General features: G+C 49.7%; 1 protein-coding gene across 16 annotated transcripts in view; it reads left to right on the top strand.

The window, feature by feature from the left end:
- Window positions 1–15,000, top strand: part of CRMP (Collapsin Response Mediator Protein) — a 214,114-nt gene that overhangs the window by 47,316 nt on the left and 151,798 nt on the right. For 14 of the 16 annotated variants that reach the window (XM_071672827.1, XM_071672829.1, XM_071672826.1 and 11 more), the window contains 2 exons: window positions 9,165–9,230; window positions 10,440–10,550. In XM_071672827.1, the coding sequence (XP_071528928.1) occupies window positions 9,165–9,230; window positions 10,440–10,550 (177 nt within the window). Of the gene's footprint in view, window positions 1–1,100; window positions 1,166–5,313; window positions 5,462–9,164; window positions 9,231–10,439; window positions 10,551–15,000 lie in introns of those variants that run through there. The other 2 variants (XM_071672830.1, XM_071672832.1) reach the window with 2 other exon arrangements.

Here is a 15,000-nt window from a genome sequence, read left to right as displayed (position 1 = left end):
CTAACGATACATAGGCCTATATAGTAAGGGTACGGTGGGGGTCGTGGGCTAACGATACATAGGCCTATATAGTAAGGGTACGGTGGGGGGCGTGGGCGAACGCTACGATAGCTGCCGTAGCGTAGCGTACAGAGCGCTACGATAGCTGTCGTAGCGTACAGCGCACTACGATAGCTGTCCTAGCGTAGCGTACACGCGCTACGATCGCTGTCCTAGCGTAGCGTACAGAGCGCTACGAAAGCTGTCGTAGCGTAGCGTACAGAGCGCTACGATAGCTGTCGTAGCGTAGCGAACAGAGCGCTACGATAGCTGTCGTAGCGTAGCGTACGGAGCGCTACGATAGCTGTCGTAGCGTAGCGTACAGAGCGCTACGATAGCTGTCGTAGCGTAGCTTACAGAGCGCTACGATAGATGTCGTAGCGTACAGAGCGCTATGATAGCTGTCGTACCGTAGCGTACAGGGCGCTACGATCGCTGTCGTAGCGTGCAGAGCGCTACGATTGCTGTCGTAGCGTAGCGTACAGAGCGCTACGATCGCTGTCGTAGCGTGCAGAGCGCTACGATAGCTGTCCTAGCGTACAGAGCGCTACGATAGATGTAGCGTAGCGTACAGCGCGCTACGATCGCTGTCGTAGCGTAGCGCACGGAGCGGTACGATCGCTGTCGTAGCGTAGCGTACACGAGCTATGATAGCTGTCGTAGCGTAGCGTACAGAGCGCTACGATAGCTGTCGTAGCGTAGCGTACAGAGCGCTACGATAGCTGTCGTAGCGTAGCGTACAGAGCGCTACAATAGCTGTCGTAGCGTAGCGTACAGGGCGCTACGATCGCTGTCGTAGCGCACCGTACAGAGCGCTACGATAGCTATCGTAGCGTACAGCGCGCTACGATAGCTATCCTAGCGTACAGCGCGCTACGAGACGGAGTCGGGGGGGGGGAGGTAAGGTGGGGTGTGGAGTGGGGTTGGGTGTGGAGTGGGGTGGGTGGGTCTTGTCATGCGCTAGAGGGCTCTAGGAGGAGGGAGGAGGCGTGGGGAGGAGGCTCGGCTCGGCTCGGCGCGCCCTCCCCCCCGCGCGGTCGCCCAGGACACGCCCTTTCACTTCCTTCTGTCCCTTCCCCAGGAGCCAGACATGTTTTGCGGGAGCGAGTGGGCGTCTTGCACACAGGTGAGCAAGAAGATAACAACACACACACTCCCTCTCACTTCCCTCCCTCTCTCTTCCCTCTCACTCTCTCCCCGTCCGCTGTCTATTTGTCTATCTCTGTCTATCTATCTCTCGAGGACGACTTGTTATAGTGGTGGTGTGACCAAGTGTTACCTCGCGATGCCGTGGTTGTCACCGCGGGATGCAGCGGGAGGAGGAGCAGCGGGAGGAGGAGCAGCGGGAGGAGGAGCAGGAGCAGCGGGAGGAGGAGGAGCAGCAGCAGGAGCAGCGGGAGGAGGAGCTGGAGCAGGAGGAAGAGGAGTAGGAGCAGCAGGAGGAGGTACAGCAGCACGAGGAGGAGCAGCGTGAGGAGGAGCAGCAGGAGCAGCTGGAGGAGCAGCGGGAGGAGGAGTAGGAGCTGGAGGAGCAGCGGGAGGAGGAGTAAGAGCTGGAGGAGCAGCAGGAGGAGGAGCAGCAGGACGAGGAGGAGCGAGAGGAGCAGCAGTAGGAGCAGGAGCAGCAGGAGGAGCAGCAGGAGGAGGAGCAGCGGGAGGACATATATCGACTTTGAGAGCGTGGGAAAATTTGAATTTGGCGCCATAACGTGGGGCCGGAACCCCTGTAAACCGAATCGAATCCCATTTATCCATATTCTTTCTACCTTCCCCTCCCGATAATACGAGATCCGTAGATGTAGATGACCTTCATCTACTCGTAGTAGAGTGAGTAGGTCGTGGGTTGTACTTTGAAAATGGTGTTGTGTGTGTGTGTGTGTGTGAAGGGGTGGTTTAGAATTGTCATTGGCCACGCCTGCCTACAATCAATAGACATCCCCCCCCTCCGCAACCCACCCCCCCTCCTCAACCCACCCCCCTCCTCAACCCACCCCCTCCTCAACACCCCACCCCCTCCTCAACCCACCCCCCTCCTCCTCAACTCCTCCTCAACCCACCCACCCCCCTCCTCAACCCACCCCCCCCTCCTCAACCCACCCACCCCCTCCTCAACCCACCCCCCCTCCTCAACCCACCCACCCCCCCTCCTCAACCCACCCACCCCCCTCCTCAACACCCCACCCCCTCCTCAACCCACCCACCCCCTCCTCAACCCACCCACCCCCCTCCTCAACACCCCACCCCCCTCCTCAACTCCCCACCCCCTCTCAACACCCCTCCCCCCCACCCCGTTTTCCCCTCAGTTGACACACACTGCTTTCCCCCACAATTGTACTCAGTCGATTTTATCCCAATTTAAATTCGTAGAATCTAATTATTTCAAAGGAATAATTGAAAGATAATTAAGACATACACACTAGGGGGGTGATTATATACAGTGTGGGGGGGGGGTGTGTCTTAGGCAGTGGAGTGGCATGGTAGATAATCATGCACACATGTGGAGTGGCATGGTAGATCATCATGCACACATGTGGAGTGGCATGGTAGATCATCATGCACACACACATGTGGAGTGGCATGGTAGATCATCATGCACACACACATGTGGAGTGGCATGGTAGATCATCATGCACATACACTGTGGAGTGGCATGGTAGATCATCATGCACACATGTGGAGTGGCATGGTAGATCATCATGCACACACACACATGTGGAGTGGCATGGTAGATCATCATGCACACACACATGTGGAGTGGCATGGTAGATCATCATGCACACACACATGTGGAGTGGCATGGTAGATCATCATGCACACATGTGGAGTGGCATGGTAGATCATCATGCACACACATGTGGAGTGGCATGGTAGATCATCATGCACACATGTGGAGTGGCATGGTAGATCATCATGCACACATGTGGAGTGGCATGGTAGATCATCATGCACACACATGTGGAGTGGCATGGTAGATCATCATGCACACACATGTGGAGTGGCATGGTAGATCATCATGCACAACATGTGGAGTGGCATGGTAGATCATCATGCACACACACATGTGGAGTGGCATGGTAGATCATCATGCACACACACATGTGGAGTGGCATGGTAGATCATCATGCACACACACATGTGGAGTGGCATGGTAGATCATCATGCACACACACATGTGGAGTGGCATGGTAGATCATCATGCACACACACATGTGGAGTGGCATGGTAGATCATCATGCACACACACATGTGGAGTGGCATGGTAGATCATCATGCACACACACACATGTGGAGTGGCATGGTAGATCATCATGCACACACACATGTGGAGTGGCATGGTAGATCATCATGCACACACACATGTGGAGTGGCATGGTAGATCATCATGCACACATGTGGAGTGGCATGGTAGATCATCATGCACACACATGTGGAGTGGCATGGTAGATCATCATGCACACATGTGGAGTGGCATGGTAGATCATCATGCACACACATGTGGAGTGGCATGGTAGATCATCATGCACACATGTGGAGTGGCATGGTAGATCATCATGCACACACATGTGGAGTGGCATGGTAGATCATCATGCACACACATGTGGAGTGGCATGGTAGATCATCATGCACACATGTGGAGTGGCATGGTAGATCATCATGCACACACACATGTGGAGTGGCATGGTAGATCATCATGCACACACACATGTGGAGTGGCATGGTAGATCATCATGCACACACACATGTGGAGTGGCATGGTAGATCATCATGCACACACATGTGGAGTGGCATGGTAGATCATCATGCACACACACACATGTGGAGTGGCATGGTAGATCATCATGCACACACACATGTGGAGTGGCATGGTAGATCATCATGCACACACACATGTGGAGTGGCATGGTAGATCATCATGCACACACACATGTGGAGTGGCATGGTAGATCATCATGCACACACACATGTGGAGTGGCATGGTAGATCATCATGCACACACATGTGGAGTGGCATGGTAGATCATCATGCACACACATGTGGAGTGGCATGGTAGATCATCATGCACACACACATGTGGAGTGGCATGGTAGATCATCATGCACACACATGTGGAGTGGCATGGTAGATCATCATGCACACACACATGTGGAGTGGCATGGTAGATCATCATGCACACACATGTGGAGTGGCATGGTAGATCATCATGCACACACATGTGGAGTGGCATGGTAGATCATCATGCACACATGTGGAGTGGCATGGTAGATCATCATGCACACACACATGTGGAGTGGCATGGTAGATCATCATGCACACACATGTGGAGTGGCATGGTAGATCATCATGCACACACACACATGTGGAGTGGCATGGTAGATCATCATGCACCGTCTATACTCGTCATGCACCATTAGTGAGTAAGGTCAGGCACCATGCCCTTGGCAAGGGCGTCTACCATGAGGCTATGAATAATGTTTGTTTGTTTGTTTGTGTTTGTTTGTGTTTGTGTCTCCTCGTATAGTCATTATCTTTTATTTATTCGTTCGTTTATTTGTCTTTCATTTCATTCAATTGGTCTTCGTGTGGTGGGGGTGTGGGGGAGGGGGGTTGTTCATTCATGAGTTCATACAGGGGTAGTGGCAATGGGTGATGGGTGATGGGGAACGGGTGGGGGGGGGTGTTCATTCATGAGTTCATAGAGGGGTAGTGGCAATGGGTGATGGAGGGAAGGTGGGGGGTGTTCATTCATGAGTTCATAGAGGGGTAGTGGCAATGGGTGATGGGTGAAAGGGGGGGAAGATGGGGTGTGTGCATTCATGAGTTCATAGAGGGGTAGTGGCAATGGGTGATGGGAAGGGGGAGAAGGTGGGGGGTGTTCATTCATGAGTTCATAGAGGGGTAGTGGCAATGGGTGATGGGGAAGGGGGAGAAGGTGGGGGGGTGTTCATTCATGAGTTCATAGAGGGGTAGTGGCAATGGGTGATGGGGAAGGGGGGGAGAAGGTGGGGGGTGTTCATTCATGAGTTCATAGAGGGGTAGTGGCAAAGGGTGATGGGTGAAAGGGGGGGGAAGATGGGGGGGGTGTTCATTCATGAGTTCATAGAGGGGTAGTGGCAATGGGTGATGGGTGATGGGGGGGAAGGGGAGGAGGAGGAGGAGGAGGAAGGAGGAGGAGGAGGAGGTGGTGGGGGTTGAGTTGCCATGTCGTTATTATTGGGAGGGCCAGCGCCACTACTACTTACCTTGGAAGCGGTGTTGGAGAGTGTGTGTGTGTGTTGTTGGAGAGCGTGTTGTTGTTGTTGGAGAGAGAGGAAGGAAGACACACACGCCCACACTCTCTCTGTCTTTGTTGACCTACAAGTGACTGTGTGTGTTTGCGCCCGTGTGTTTGTTTGTGGGCGGCAGACTGTCACAAAAAGGACAAGTAAGTGGTGTTGTGGAGGTGGGCAAGGGAGGGGCTGGCTGGCAGGCTTGTTGTGGGAAGGGGTTGTTGATTGTAGATGCTGTGGGGTTATGGATTGGATTGTGTTACGTGTTTAACTATATGTGTATATTTATATATTGTGGGGGTAATGTATCCATCTAGTGTGTGGGGGTAATGTATCCATCTAGTGTGTGGGGGTAATGTATCCATCTAGTGTGTGGGAGTAATGTATCCATCTAGTGTTTGGGGGTAATGTATCTATCTGGTGTGTGTGGGGGTAATGTATCCATCTAGTGTGTGGGGGTAATGTATCCATCTAGTGTGTGAGGGTAATGTATCCATCTAGTGTGTGGGGGTAATGTATCCATCTAGTGTGTGGGGGTAATGTATCCATCTAGTGTGTGGGGGTAATGTATCCATCTAGTGTGTGGGGGTAATGTATCCATGTAGTGTATGGGGGGTAATGTATCCATCTAGCGTGTGGGGGTAATGTATCCATGTAGTGTGTGTGGGGGTAATGTATCCATCTAGTGTGTGAGGGTAATGTATCCATCTAGTGTGTGAGGGTAATGTATCCATCTAGTGTGTGGGGGTAATGTATCCATCTAGTGTGTGGGGGTAATGTATCCATGTAGTGTATGGGGGGTAATGTATCCATCTAGCGTGTGGGGGTAATGTATCATCTAGTGTGTGGGGGTAATGTGTCCATCTAGTGTGTGGGGGTAATGTATCCATCAAGTGTGTGGGGATAATGTATCATCTAGTGTGTGGGGGTAATGTATCCATCTAGTGTGTGGGGGTAATGTATCCATCTAGTGTGTGGGGGGTAATGTATCCATCTAGTGTGTGGGGGTAATTTATCCATCTAGTGTGTGGGGGTAATGTATCCATGTAGTGTGTGTGGGGGTAATGTATCCGTCTATTGTGTGGGGGTAATGTATCCATCTAGTGTGTGGGGGTAATGTATCCATCTAGTGTATAGGGGGTAATGTATCCATCTAGTGTGTGGGGGTAATGTATCCATCTAGCGTGTGGGGGTATTGTATCCATCTAGTGTGTGGGGGTAATGTATCCATCTTGTGTGTGGGGGTAATGTATCCATCTAGTGTGTGGGGGTAATGTATCCATCTAGTGTGAGGGGGTAATGTATCCATCTAGTGTGTGGGGGTAATGTATCCATCTAGTGTGTGGGGGTAATGTATCCATCTAGTGTATAGGGGGTAATGTATCCATCTAGTGTGTGGGGGTAATGTATCCATCTAGTGTGTGGGGGTAATGTATCCATCTAGTGTGTGGGGGTAATGTATCCATCTAGTGTGTGGGGGTAATGTATCCATCTAGTGTATATGGGGTAATGTATCCATCTAGTGTGTGGGGGTAATGTATCCATCTAGTGTATATGGGGTAATGTATCCATCTAGTGTGTGGGGGTAATGTATCCATCTAGTGTGTGCGGGTAATGTATCCATCTAGTGTTTGGGGGTAATGTATCTATCTGGTGTGTGTGGGGGTAATGTATCCATCTAGTGTGTGGGGGTAATGTATCCATCTAGTGTGTGAGGGTAATGTATCCATCTAGTGTGTGGGGGTAATGTATCCATCTAGTGTGTGGGGGTAATGTATCCATCTAGTGTGTGGGGGTAATGTATCCATCTAGTGTGAGGGGGTAATGTATCCATCTAGTGTGTGGGGGTAATGTATCCATCTAGTGTGTGGGGGTAATGTATCCATCTAGTGTGTGGGGGTAATGTATCCATCTAGTGTATAGGGGGTAATGTATCCATCTAGTGTGTGGGGGTAATGTATCCATCTAGTGTGTGGGGGTAATGTATCCATCTAGTGTGTGGGGGTAATGTATCCATCTAGTGTGTGGGGGTAATGTATCCATCTAGTGTGTGTGGGGGTAATGTATCCATCTAGAGTGTGGGGGTAATTTATCCATCTAGTGTGTGGGGGTAATGTATCCATCTAGTGTGTGGGGGTAATGTATCCATCTAGTGTTTGGGGGGTAATGTATCCATCTAGAGTGTGGGGGTAATGTATCCATCTAGTGTGTGGGGGTAATGTATCCATCTAGTGTGGGGGGGTAATGTATCCATCTAGTGTGTGGGGGTAATGTATCCATCTAGTGTGGGGGGTAATGTATCCATCTAGAGTGTGGGGGTAATGTATCCATCTAGAGTGTGGGGGTAATGTATCCATCTAGTGTGTGGGGGTAATGTATCCATCTAGTGTGTGGGGGTAATGTATCCATCTAGTGTATAGGGGGTAATGTATCCATCTAGTGTGTGGGGGTAATGTATCCATCTAGTGTGTGGGGGTAATGTATCCATCTAGTGTGTGTGGGAATAATGTATCCGTCCACAGTCACAGACAGGATAAGAATGGATGATGAACAGCTAGGTTGACTGTGGACCGACTGCCGCAAAGCAGGATTCGAACCCATGCCGTGCTCGACCCTGGGCTAGGGAGCCGCATCTTGACTGCGTCACCCACCCGTAGTGTTCGGTCGATACAGTGGGTACCTGGCCTAGCCTGGGGTGGCTATATATATATATATATATATATATATATATATATATATATATATATATATATATATATATATATATATAGATCCCTGGGGATAGGGGAGAAAGAATACTTCCCACGTATTTCCTGCGTGTCGTAGAAGGCGACTAAAAGGGAAGGGAGCGGGGGGCTGGAAATCCTCCCCTCTCGTTTTTTTAATTTTCCAAAAGAAGGAACAGAGAAGGGGGCCAGGTGAGGATTTCCCTCAAAGGCCCAGTCCTCTGTTCTTAACGCTACCTCGCTATCGCGGGAAATGGCGAATAGTATGAAAAAAAAAAAAAAAAAAAATATATATATATATATATATTGGAAAGGATCACAATTTTGCGCGTGATCAAGATATTCCTGAGTCCACGGGGAAAATGAAACACGATAAGTTCCCAAGTGCACTTTCGTGTCATAATCACATCATCATCATCAGGGGAGACACAAGAGAGAAATATAACAGTCAGTTGATATACAACGAAGAGACGTAGCTAAGGACGCCATTGGGTAAACATGTGATTGTCCACGGGGGAAATATAACACGATAAGTTCCCAAGTGCACTTTCGTGCCATAATCACATCATCATCATCAGGGGAGACACAAGAGAGAAATATAACAGTCAGTTGATATACATCGAAGAGACGAAGCTAAGGACGCCATTGGGTAAACAAGGGGGTTAGCGTTGCTGACCTTGAACCACCCATGGGCTTCGTGGGGTCAAACGCATAGGTTCGAATCCTAATTTCCTGGTTAAGGCATTCTGTACACAGTGAACTCAACTGTTCATCCTCCCTTGAAGGCAGGTCAAAAAAATTGGGTATATATATATATATATATATATATATATATATATATATATATATATATATATATATATATATATATATATATATATATATATATCTCATTTTTTTCTAATTTCCAATGTGTTTATTGTTGACCATAGTTTGCATCGGTGCCCTATTGGCTGTTCAGCCAACACCCCACAAGGCCCGGGTAACGTTTTCTATGTACATAGAAGTGTGCCACAGACCGCGGTACACAGATCTATATATATATATATATATATATATATATATATATATATATATATATATATATATATATATATATATCATTAATGGGTCCCCCCTTCCCCCCCCACAGGCGGACAAGGAGGCAACCGCGCCCAGCAGCGAGCAAGGCGACCAATCCAGTTCCCTCAACGGACAGGTGAGTGTAGCTTTGACCCCTAGGGTACGACGGTACAGACTGGGGTGTACGACGGTACAGACTGGGGGTGTACGACGGCACAGACTGGGGGGGGTGTACGACGGTACAGACACAGGGGTACGACGGTACAGACTGGGGGTACGACGGTATAGATTGGGGAGTACGACGGTACGAACTGGGGGTACGACGGTATAGATTGGGGAGTACGACGGTACGAACTGGGGGTACGACGGTAAAGACTGGGGGGTACGACGGTACAGACTGGGGGGTACGACGGTAAAGACTGGGGTGTACGACGGTACAGACTGGGGGGGGTACGACGGTATAGACTGGGGGGTACGACGGTACAGACAGGGGGGTACGACGGTACAGACTGGGGTTACGACGGTACAGACTGGGGGGTACGACGGTACAGACTGGGGGTACGACGGTACAGACTGGGGGGGTACGACGGTATAGACTTGGGGGGTACGACGGTACAGACTGGGGCTACGACGGTACAGACTGGGGGGTTACGACGGTACAGACTTGGGGGGTACGACGGTACAGACTGGGGGGTACGACTGTACAGACCCTTTGGTACAGACCCTAGGGTACGACGGCACAGACTGGGGGTACGACGGTACAGACTGGGGGTACGACTGTACAGACCCTTTGGTACAGACCCTGGAGCACGACGGTACAGACTGGGGGTACGACGGTACACAGACCCTGGGGACACGACGGTACACAGACCCTGGGGGTACGACGGTACACAGACCCTGGAGGCACGACGGTACACAGACCCTGGGGGCACGACGGTACAGACCCTTTGGTACAGACCTTGGGGTACGACGGTACACAGACCCTGGAGGCACGACGGTAGACAGACCCTGGGGGTACGACGGTACACAGACCCTGGGGGCACGACGGTACACAGACCCTGGGGGCACGACGGTACACAGACCCTGGAGGCACGACGTTACACAGACCCTGGGGGTACGACGGTACACAGACCCTGGGGGCACGACGGTACACAGACCCTGGGGGCACGACGGTACACAGACCCCCTTGCGAGCTAGTTATGAATACACCCCAAGTGTTGTCGTTGAGCATTTAGATAGCAGTCTGTCGTCGATGTGTATATATCTATCTATCTATCTATCTGTCTATCTATTGTCTATCTGTCGTCGTAATCCCCTGGTGACGCAAGTGTTGTCGTGTTGACAGAGAGAGATGGATGCCAGCAGCGACGAAGGAGTGGTGACGGAGGAGCTGGTCGTCCCCCGTCGTGTACGACCCATGGTGGCTGAGCCTTGGGACGACAACACGGCAGAAGTGGTGAGTATTATCGACCCCTTTCTGTCCCATACATACGGGAGGGTCTTCTGTCTCAGCTCCTGTCTATATGGGAGTCTCGTGTTCATACGGTAGGGTCTTCTGTCTCAGCTCCTGTCTATACGGGAGTCTCCTGTCCATACGGGAGTCCCCACCCTCTAATCAGCATTGCCCCACAACACATATATATATATGTTCTTTTCTTTCATACTATTCGCCATTTCCCGCATTAGCGAGGTAGCGTTAAGAACAGAGGACCGGGCCTTTGAGGGAATATCCTCACTTGGCCCCCTTCTCTGTTCCTTCTTTTGGAAAATTAGAAAAAAAAAAAGAAACGAAAGGGGAGGATTTCCAGCCCCCCCTCAGCTCCCTCCCCCTTTTAGTCGCCTTCTACGACACGCAGGGAATACATGGCAAGTATTCTTTCTCCCCTATCCCCAGGGATAATATATATATATATATATATATATATATATATATATATATATATATATATATATATATATATATGCCTCTAGGGCTCTTTTCTTCAAACTGCTTCTCCTCATTTAACAATATTGTTTCCCAAAGTGTTCTACATCATTGCCTAATTGTTCTACATACTTGCCTAATTGTTCTACATACTTGCCTAATTGTTCTATGTTATTGCCACATTGTTCTGTGTTATTCCCTAATTGTTCTATGTTATTCCCTAATTGTTCTGTGCTATTGCCTCATTGTTCTATGTTATTCCCTAATTGTTCTATGTTATTGCCTCATTGTTCTATGTTATTCCCTAATTGTTCTATGTTATTCCCTAATTGTTCTATATTATTGCCACATTGTTCTATGTTATTCTTAATTGTTCTACATCATTCCCTAATTGTTCTACATACTTCCCTAATTGTTCTGTATACTTCCCTAATTGTTCTGTGTTATTCCCTAATTGTTCTATGTTATTGCCTTATTGTTCTGTGTTATCCCTAATTGTTCTACATCATTCCCTAATTGTTCTATATTATCCCCTAATTGTTCTACATCATTCCCTAATTGTTCTATATTATCCCCTAATTGTTCTACATTATTTCCTCGTCCTACTTTTGTTCTCTTTTGTTCTTATTCTTTCGTTTTATTGACGTATGAACAAAACGGTGAGAATGTTCAGTTAACAGTCATATTGGCCTTCTTGCTAACGGGTCGTTCGGTCGTACTTGAAGGTCGTACAGTCGTAATGAAGGGTTTATATCACAGCGCATCATTAACTTTCATCCCTTTTATTTGGAGAGGATTCGAACCCGTTACCATTTGTGTGTGGGGCTAGAAGTTGAACCACAAGCCTAGAGAGCCCCCAAGCCTCTACAGAAAATGGTATCGGTTCGAATCCTGCTTTTTAGAAGGTGGTTGTCTGTTCTATGGAAAGGGAGGGATTCGAACCCACTACCATTCACGCGGGGGGCGGGCCTGTATGTTACCTACAAGGCTAGAGCGTCCCAAGCATTCACACAGAGTGGTATCGGTTCGAATCCTGCTAGGGGGGGAAGGGGTGGATTATTAGAATGGGGAGGAAAGGGAAAGGGAAGGGGGAATGGGTGGTGATGGCTGGCTTTTGGGGTGTAATGATAATATCCTTCCCAGAATATCTTGTGGGATCGATACCCTCCCACCCAACTCCCAACTCCCACCCAACTCCCACCTCCCACCCAACTCCCAACTCCCACCTCCCAACTCCCACCTCCCACCCAACTCCCAACTCCCACCTCCCAACTTAACTCCTTTAAGTACGATGACTCAACTCCTTTAAGTACGATGACTCAACTCCTTTAAGTACGATGACTTAACTCCTTTAAGTACGATGACTTAAGCCCTTTAAGTACGATGACTTAACTCCTTTAAGTACAGTGACTTAACCACTGTAAGTACGATGACTTAACTCCTTTAAGTACAGTGACTTAAGCCCTTTAAGTACGATGACTTAAGCCCTTTAAGTACAGTGACTTAACTCCTTTAAGTACAGTGACTTAACTCCTTTAAGTACGATGACTTAAGCCCTTTAAGTACGATGACTTAAGCCCTTTAAGTACGATGACTTAAGTCCTTTAAGTACAGTGACTTAACCACTGTAAGTACGATGACTTAACTCCTTTAAGTACAGTGACTTAAGCCCTTTAAGTACGATGACTTAAGCCCTTTAAGTACAGTGACTTAACTCCTTTAAGTACAGTGACTTAACTCCTTTAAGTACGATGACTTAAGCCCTTTAAGTACGATGACTTAACCCCTTTAAGTACAGTGACTTAACCACTGTAAGTACGATGACTTAAGCCCTTTAAGTACAGTGACTTAACTCCTTTAAGTACGATGACTTAACCCCTTTAAGTACAGTTACTTAAGCCCTTTAAGTACGATGACTTAAGCCCTTTAAGTACGATGATTTAACTCCTTTAAGTACAGTGACTTAACCACTGTAAGTACGATGACTTAACCCCTTTAAGTACAGTGACTTAACTCCTTTAAGTACGATGACTTAACCCGGGGTTGCGCTTCTTCCAGTAGCAGGGTGAGTGTGGAACCCCTTGGAGTGAGGGATATGTGGGAGGCAACGACCATTTCCCATTGATCATGGGGGGGGGAGGGGAGAAGGGAGCCGACTGGGGTGATCTGAGTGGGGGGAGAAAGACGTGTGTGGGGGGGAGGAGAGGGGGAGAATAACGAAAGATTAGCCTGGTGGGGAGATTGTGAGGTGTGGGGGGTGTGGGGGAGGGTTGTGTGGGGGTGTGGGTGTGGTGGGTGGTGTGGGTGTGGGGGAGGGTGGGGGGTGTGGTGGGTGGTGTGGGGGTGGGGGGAGGGTGGTGTGGGGTCTGTTAGGGTGGGGGAGGGTGGTGTGGTGGGTGGGTGTGGGGTGGGGGTGGGGAGATTGTGAGGTGTGGGGATGGGGGAAGGTGGTGTGGGGGAGGGTGGTGTGGGGTCTGTTAGGGTGGGGAGGGTGGTGTGGTGGGTGGTGTGGGGTGGGGGTGGGGAGATTGTGAGGTGTGGGGATGGGGGAGGGTGGTGTGGGGAGGGTGGTGTGGGTGTGGGGGGGTGTGGGGGTGTGTTTGTCAAGCCTAAGAGCTGGTGTTGAGGAGGGGGGGAGGGTGTGTGTGGGGGTTGTAATGTTTCATGGGAGGGTGTTGACCCGGGGGGAGGGGAGGGTGTTGAGGAGGGGGGAGGGGAGGGTGTGGGGGTGTAATGTTTCATGGGAGGGTGTTGACCCGGGGGGAGGGGAGGGTGTTGAGGAGGGGGGAGGGGAGGGTGTGGGGGTGTTGACCCGGGGGGAGGGGAGGGTGTTGAGGAGGGGGGAGGGGAGGGTGTGGGGGTGTTGACCCGGGGGGAGGGGAGGTGTTTTGTGTATTGTTGTGTGGGGATTCAGTAGTTTATATGTATAGATAGATAGATAGATAGATAGATAGATAGATAGATAGATAGATGGATAGGGAGGTAGGTACGTAGATAGATAGATAGATAGGGAGGAAGGTAGATAGATAGATAGATAGATAGGGAGGTAGGTAGATAGATAGATAGATAGATAGATAGATAGATAGATAGGGAGGTAGGTACGTAGATAGATAGATAGATAGGGAGGAAGGTAGATAGATAGATAGATAGATAGATAGGGAGGTAGGTAGATAGATAGATAGATAGATAGATAGATAGATAGATAGATAGGGAGGTAGGTACGTAGATAGATAGATAGATAGGGAGGAAGGTGGATAGATAGATAGAGAGGTAGGTAGATAGATAGATAGGGAGGTAGGAAGATAGATAGATAGGTAGGGAGGTAGATAGATAGATAGGGAGGTAGGAAGATAGATAGATAGATAGGGAGGTAGATAGATAGATAGATAGATAGATAGGGAAGTAGATAGATAGATAGATTGGTAGATCGATAGATATTTCTTTTTCATACATACTCGATATTTCCCGCCTGGGCGAGGTAGCGTCCCAGAAAAAGATGACTGAGTCTTAGAGAGAGAGAGAGGGGGGTGGGAGGGGAACTCCTCACTTGGCGCCGCCCTTCTTCTATTCCCTCTTTTGGAAAAGTAATACAGGAGGAGGGGAGGTGAGGGGGGGGGGGGTTTCCCAGGCCCCTCCCCCCCTCCCCCAACCTCTGGGGTTGCCGTCTTCAAGGTGAGGGAACACCACATGGGGACAGTTAACGAGGCGGGGGGGGGGGGGTCATTACACGGGTAGTTGGCTAACCTAACTACCAGACTGTGAACCACCTTGTTTGGCGGACGTGAGAAAGCCTTCCATATGAGGGGGGGGGGGGGGTTCTGGTCTGTTTCCGGCGCTACACACACACACGCACACACACACAGGGGGAAGGTTATAGCGTTGCTGACCACGAGGCACCACGGGCCCGCCCGGGGTCGTGGTCCGCATGGGTTCGAATCTTTGGGGTGGGGTGGTGGAGGCCCTCACCCAACCCAGGTGTTGA

The sequence above is a fragment of the Panulirus ornatus genome, chromosome 18, assembly GCF_036320965.1.
Source record: "Panulirus ornatus isolate Po-2019 chromosome 18, ASM3632096v1, whole genome shotgun sequence".
In the NCBI taxonomy this organism is placed as follows: domain Eukaryota; kingdom Metazoa; phylum Arthropoda; class Malacostraca; order Decapoda; family Palinuridae; genus Panulirus; species Panulirus ornatus.
This window is presented reverse-complemented; position numbering and strand designations above follow the sequence as displayed.